Raw genomic sequence first — 7289 nt, 5'->3', positions numbered from 1 at the left:
CTTTCGCTTACAAAGACCAAACCCACCTTCACAAAATAAATACACAATAGAAGACAAACCTTGGGTGGTAGATGGGATGACTTTTCCAGCATTACAGTCATGTCTTTGCTACTTATTCTTACTCCATTAACAGTAAAGGAACTATTTTAAACAAAAAAATGTGGTCAGTATGTAAAGTGTAACTTAGGAATTAAGAACAAACTTATACTGACGATTTCAAACTGGGAGTAACTCACAATGGAGATTTAAGCATCTCAATTAGTTGACTGAATTTTGCTGCTAGTTCAATGGAATCGTCACTTAGAAATGTTTTTTCACATTTGTAGTCACCGACTAACGCTTTCGGAACAACCTTCTGCCGCTTGCTTTTCCTGCAAGGGTGACATGGGGCCTCCGGGTCGGGGGCTTGAACACCAATGCAATCTTCATTAACCACTATGCCACGGGATTCCTCGTTTATAACAACATAACTTGAATTTCCCTTCTTTGGTTGTTCTTGAGTTAGGCCTAAAGAAAATGTGGGTTTCGGAAACACAAGCCCTGGGTCGACAATCTGCGGTTGAGAACATAACGGTAAGGCAATCAACATAATGTTTCTCCAGAAATTAAGAGCTCAGATCATACCACTTCGTTAGGGGTTGCTGACCCCTTGGGGGAGTTAGAGCTTTCAGCAACAGTAACCATGTCCACACTTGCACCCTTCTGTTGCGCTTGATTAGTCCCACTACTCTCAACCTGAATGTTGTAAATTTGTAAAACATGTAAAACATCAACATTTAATTAATGTTGGAACAATTTCCTCTAGCAATGTAACACATTTTAGGCAATGCTATTTAAATACTGAGGTGGCTAATAAATTCCGGCAACAAGCTAAAATAATGTTTAGCTTGCTAACAAATAAAACCAACAATTTTGTTTTGTTTCAAAACAAGTAAATGCTACGTTATTGTAAACTTTGCTAACAAGATACAAATAAACCTTTAACCCTAGGCATAATCTTTTAGATCTCACAGCACATATTCATCTCATAGGGGCATAATAGGGGCATAATTGTATTTCTATTTCGAGAAACAGTTGTTAATGGTACATGGTGGCAGTCACTTAATTACACGTAAAAGCTATGGGTAGACAGTGCAATTTCACTATAATAAACATGTAATTTATAAAAAATTTTATTTTATTAATAAATTATTTTATTTTTTATTTTTTTTTTCTTTTTTAATTTTAATAAAGCCACGGTGAGATAGTGGCTAACCGTGGTTATTTGTAGTTATGTTAACCACGAAGCAGCATGGTAAAACCGTGGCTCGTAGCCACGTTTAGCCACAGTTTTTTCCAGCCACGAGGCTATAGCCACGGCAAATTTACAATCTATAAGCGTGGTTTATTTTCTTTGTAGCCACGTTTTTCTCTTCTATAGCCACTGTATTGTAGTGGCTATGCGGTGAATTTTTACTAGTGGTACCATGACATATTTCCTTGCACGATATGACATCTCTGCTACAGCACTAATCAGCAAAACTGATCCAAAAATATCCTTTTGGAGAACAAGAAAATATGGGCCCTTGTAAGAATATCCCATAAATATGAGATTAATAGTTCTTAGTCTCCTTGTAGCAGCTCCACATTGTGAACCCAATTGTAATCGACTGCCACGAAAGAGCACCAAAAACATCGTTGCAATCAGACAAAGGAGAGATGACACCTTCTTGTCAATCCACGGTGGCCAAGCAAACTTATTCTTTGCATTGCCCATTAAAACATATGACATACAAAGGTCAAAAGGAGACACTCGTCCTCCCTGAAGTGAAAGAAAATGAGTAGCCTTCTGAACTTTCACAAGCTTCACTTCGAAAAGGTTCACTAAAGGATGTGTATAAGAAACCACAATACTTAAGAAAAAATCCCAGCTGTTGTAGAGTTTGTACTTTCCTCTTTTCACACAAAGATTTGCACACTTGGAGATAACAAATAATTGATGATGGCAAGACGTTGGTACCTCCGTTCCGTCCCAAACATTAACAACACTCTTAAAGAAACTCAAGGTGGCCTGTAGAACAAAGTGAGCAGTAAGGCTAGCTGGTTTCACTTGTGAAGAAAACATATCAGTGATCCATCCTTGTTGTGTGCTAACAACATATGTGTTTCCTGTCATGATCCCTGAGAAAATACGTAACCACAAGTACAGCAGTGGCCTTAAAATAGGGTCAGTCAAGTCAAAGTGAAAAGCTGACCTTGAAGAAAATAGCACCAGATGTTCTAATCCTATGCAGTCCAACACGTGAAGGGAAGCAAATACAATCATTGGATCTTCAGGTGTAAGAAAAAACATGTTTTCTCCGAGCCGACCCCAACAAAAACGTCCAAGGCTCCTAATAGAAACATGTTCCACAAGAAGAACGAAAACAGCAAACTGTTTGTCATCAAAATCACACTTCCGTTGCATCACTGGACTTGCAAACAATCCCTCACATATCTCATAGTACGATCTTGTTTCCTCTCCATAGTGAGCATAAGCACTCTTTAAATCAATTTGTCGAGCCATGAGAACAATCACATCACCGAAATTGAAGGTTATGTAACTATGTTTTGTATTAAACCACGTTTTCAAGAACAGCAGCCTTTCCACAAGCTTACCAGTACTGTTTTCTCTGTGTGTGTATAGAGACACTGTCATTATGATCACGATCTGGTGGTTCTTTACTGAGTTGTCGATGAGTATCGGCCTTGCTCTCGTCAAAGAATTGAACACATACCGGTGTCTCACGTATTATATCATCAGTGTGATCTTCTTTTTCGCTATGTATGCTACTCAGCCAATAAAATAATTCTCTTCCCTCACTTCCTGTAGAAATTGTTCGCAAAGACGTAAACGTGTCTTTAAAATAATAATTCCAAGTAACATCATAACTTGCCGTGAAATCTTCATGTGACAATATAGATCCATTGAAACCTGACTTCTGAGAATGCGTTAGTGCTTCTGTATCATAGATTGGGCAATCAAAAATTAGGCTTTCATCTTCCACTCTATAGACAGTGACTTGTTCAATCTCATCATCGTACAAGTCATATATTGGAGCAACACTTTGCTGAAAATTAACAGATTTTACTGCCACGTGCTCTTCAGCTTTAACAATTCTGTTGTTTCAATAAGCGTTTGTTTCGTCGATCTGAACCGTAAAAACTTCACCATAACCCTTCAAAGGAACATCACCATCACCATCATCATAGCTATCAAATATTGGGGAACCATAGATCTCTTTGCAAAGATCTTCCTCACTTTCATCTTCGTACTCGTCATACACGGGATCATCATAAATCTCAAGGTTATCTTCCTCCTTTGACTCTGCATCATCAACTTCAACGTAGACGTCGTTTGTTGGTGGAAACAGTTGCACGATCATCGACTGAACAATCGTGGTCAAAGTGTAGATTTGCGCTTGGAGATCGGCTAAGACTCTCCGTGTAATCTTAGATTCAGTCATACTCGACGCCTTCGACATCCAAAGATCCGACTTTGATTAAGAAACCAAAGTGGTGGCTCCGATACCAACCTGGCGCACCGTAAGGACTGGATAATCAGCTCAACCAAGGGATTTGATAATCCTCCTTGGAACCTGCTTCGCTCAATCAAGGGATTCAAAGAACAACGCTTGAAACCAGCTTCTTGTGTTGATGAATTTAATCAAATCAAGAACAAGTAAAAAGAGAAAGTTTCTAGTTTATTAATTATCAAAAGCTGTCTTACAGTGAATTAAAAATAAAGCTTAAATAGGAACTCTAATCCTAGGTCTCCATCGACTAAGATAAGAAAAAGGTTTTATAATAAACCCAAACTAATTAAATAAAACATTACACTAAAGCCCAAACGCAAAGACACGCTAATTCCTCACAGATTACTTGTTGCTCAAGATATATGATGCGCTGCATCAGGAAGTTTTCTGATTCACAGTGAGGTGCCGTGTGTTGCTGTTAAGATGCTTGAGTCTGAGGTATTCTGGTCTGTCTCTCTCCTCGAAGCGGTCTTGTGTTTCTAAGGTTGCAAGCAGTGGTTCTCCAAGCGGCAGCAGCGGTCATGTGCCCCGTAGCTAGGGTTTCCACCAACCGGTATGTTCTGGTTTCCATCAACTGGTATGTTCTAGTTTTTTTGTTATCTTGTTCAATTCATTTTGGTTAAGGCTCTCAATCAGGCCCAAATCAGGTCCAATTCTAGGATTATTGCTTAGAGTACAAACCGGATTAGAAAAAATTCTAAAAAATTTAAATTAATGCAACAAATTTTAGCAAAAAACAAAATTTTGATTTATTCCAGTTTGATATCATTCGAAAATCTGGTGTTTAGATAACTAGTAAAATATAGATTTTTTTACTAAATATTCAATTTGTTTCATAAAAATTAACTTAAAATTAATATTTAATATAAAATAAAAGTACTGTAAAGTATTTGTTGAAATGTTGTAATAATATTATTTTATATGCATGTATTTATAAGCATATAGATCATATCAGATTTTTTTTAATATTATTATTTTATTTTATTTCATGAATCTATGAATATCTGTTTTTTTTTGGATTAAACCTAAATTGATTACAGTAAAATATGAATTTCAGATATTTTGTCCACCCTAGTACAAGGTGTCTTATTTGTTTTATTTTATTTCTTGAATCTATGAATATCTGATTTTTTTTGGATTAAACCTAAATCGATTACATTAACATATGAATTTCAGATATTTTGTCCACCCTAGTACAAGGTGTCTTATTTAGTCATCACTTCGATTGACAAGAAGTTTTTTCGTCTTCAATATTTACCTTTCTCGTCTTGTTCATGTTTGATGAGGTATTGATATTCAGAGCCAAAGGTCAAGTGAGAGCTTATTTTTTGAGAGCTCCATCAACCACAAGAGACCAATACAACTTCTGATTGTCAAGTGAGAGCTTATTTTTTGAGAGCTCCATCAACCACAAGAGACCAATACAACTTCTGATTTAATTTTCTGGATTAGGCGGGAAAATATGATTTTCTAGATTTTGCGGCAAAACATGATTTTCCAATTTTGGTGGGAAAGTTTTCGGGATTTGGGTGGGAAACATGATTGTCTGGTTTTGGCGTGAAAACGTGATTTTGCTGTTTTATCAAGTTAAACGTGCTTTTCCGGTTTTGAAGAGAAAATACAATTATAATTTGAGCGGAAAAACACGATTTTCGGTTTTGGGAGAAAGTAAGATTTTTTGTTTTTGGTGAAAAATGTGATTTTCCGATTAAAAGTATTATATAATCATTATAATAACTAATTTAATTAATTTATTTTAATATTAAAGGTATAAGTCTTTGGATTTTGAGATGCAAATGTAGCATCCAAACTCTATACTTTTTAGTATCTGAAATATCTAGGTATTCTAGATATTATAGATGCTGCATCTAGATGCTGATGCAATTGTGTCCAAACGAACAACATCTGAATATGCAGGGTGGATACAAAAACGAACAGGTAGTTAATTATTCAAAAGTCTTCAAAGTACAAACACATTCAAATGATCCAGAGAAAATCTTATAAATTACATATGGAACTAAGTGTCAACCTGAATTTCAGGGAAACCACTTTCAAGAGTCTTGACATATTCATGGAAGTAGTTACCAGTGATTGTTGAACTGTCTGACAACTTGACCTTGAAGGAACTGAAATAACCAGATGTGAGAGCTTTATTCATCAACTCTTCTTGAGTCGCTATGTGCCTAAGAAGTGTCTTTGTAGCTTCTCCTCGAAGGTGCTTCACATACTGCGTCTTGGCGCTTTGGTACATGGCTATGAAATATTCATAAGCACAGCTCCATTTCAATACAAGCCTACACTGGACCATAAGCAGAGTTGCTTCCTTTACAGCATCAACGTCTCGCTCGTTAAAATTGCAGTTATCCGTCAGTCTTGGAACGCCGTTCTCCTCTATGGCTTTGAGATCCGACTTGGAATTCTCATACTCTTCAAGACATGTCTCCCACAGACGCAGGTAACGAGAATCGTCCACTTGTCTCATTGATAGCTGAAAAGAGAATTCAACACAATTCCATTTTCCGTTGTGCTCTTCCTCTGACCGAAAGCAGCGCCAACAGAAGCTACAACTGATCATTGTGAAACAATAAAGTGAGTTCTGATTTCAAAAATCAAAGAGATCTAAGTTTTAAAAGATGAGGGCAAACCTGCAGATACAAGTTATCATTCTCAAAACAGGGTCATCGGTCCTCTGCACGTGACAGTTGCAGTTAGGACAACGTTTGGTGTTTTCAAGGAGCCAAGCATTGCTCTTTAACGTATCCAAGGTGGAACTAAACCAAACAGAAGCATCCTTGCAGGTCACGGGTCGATGTGACTCGAGCGTGCAACTCCAACAGAATGTGTGACCACACAAACACACCACACCTAAGTCAAGAGAAGACTCATCATCTTCCAAGAGATCCTCATGAAGCTCAATGGCGTATTCGCAACCTGGCGCAGGACACCACTTGATCGATTCCTTGTTGGCCTCAACGAAAGATCCCAGAACGTATCTATCGTACATCATCTTCACCGCTGGTTCTGTGAGTTTCTCAATGGTATCGGGTCCAACAGGAGCAACACAGTCTGGGTTAGGGCAAACGACTCTCTCTTCCTCCTCCGTCTTCCTCTCCAGAAGGTTGTTGAGATGACTTTTCCAACAAGTTTCAGAAAACTCGTGTGAACAAAAGGGTGTGGAGACCAGATTTTCATGACCTGCGAAAGAAGACACAGAATCGCTTTCTTGACACGAACTGAAAACTTTAACCAAACCTAAGTCCGAGAGGAGTTTCTCCTTGTCGTCGCCCAAACGGTCTGAAGCCTTGAACGAGTTCCAACGGAGAGAGATTAGGATTAAGGTTGCATCAGATTTGGACAGCAAGAAGACTTCCGAGATCTGGTTGATTTCACTCGTCATCTTCTCACCAACTTCATTTGTTGTAAGAACAGAGTACACTCTCTGACCATCCGTTTCCATAGCTGAAAAAAATAACAAACTTATGAACAACATAAAAGACGCAAAGAAAAGTCTTTGTGAATTGATGTACGTGATTTTCTTACCAGCTAGCTAATCGAAGGGGGAGCAACTCAGAGGTTCAAAGACAAAGATGATTGTAGACTTAGAAAACGCTCTCTTGATGAGTAGTGTATCAAGCCAAGCTCATTATATAGAAGAATCCTGAATAAGTTAATTTTTTATATTTGTCGATATATGTAAAATTAAAAGTTATCAAATTCAATCATAAATCTCTGATA

General features: G+C 37.6%; 1 protein-coding gene across 1 annotated transcript; it reads right to left on the bottom strand.

The window, feature by feature from the left end:
- Positions 1–5477: 5477 nt before the first annotated feature.
- LOC106333634 (probable E3 ubiquitin-protein ligase ARI16) lies at positions 5478–7176 on the bottom strand. The gene is made up of 3 exons (XM_013772056.1): positions 7095–7176; positions 6200–7013; positions 5478–6121 (listed from the first exon to the last, which is right to left on the bottom strand). The coding sequence occupies exons 2-3, from the start codon at positions 7009–7011 to the stop codon at positions 5572–5574; spliced, it is 1362 nt and encodes a 453-aa protein (XP_013627510.1). The 5' UTR covers positions 7012–7013; positions 7095–7176; the 3' UTR covers positions 5478–5571.
- Positions 7177–7289: the final 113 nt, after the last annotated feature.

The sequence above is a fragment of the Brassica oleracea genome, chromosome C3 (assembly GCF_000695525.1).
Source record: "Brassica oleracea var. oleracea cultivar TO1000 chromosome C3, BOL, whole genome shotgun sequence".
NCBI classification, from domain to species: Eukaryota; Viridiplantae; Streptophyta; class Magnoliopsida; order Brassicales; family Brassicaceae; genus Brassica; species Brassica oleracea.
The sequence above is the reverse complement of the archived record's forward strand: the minus strand, read 5'-3'. Positions and strand labels throughout refer to the sequence as shown.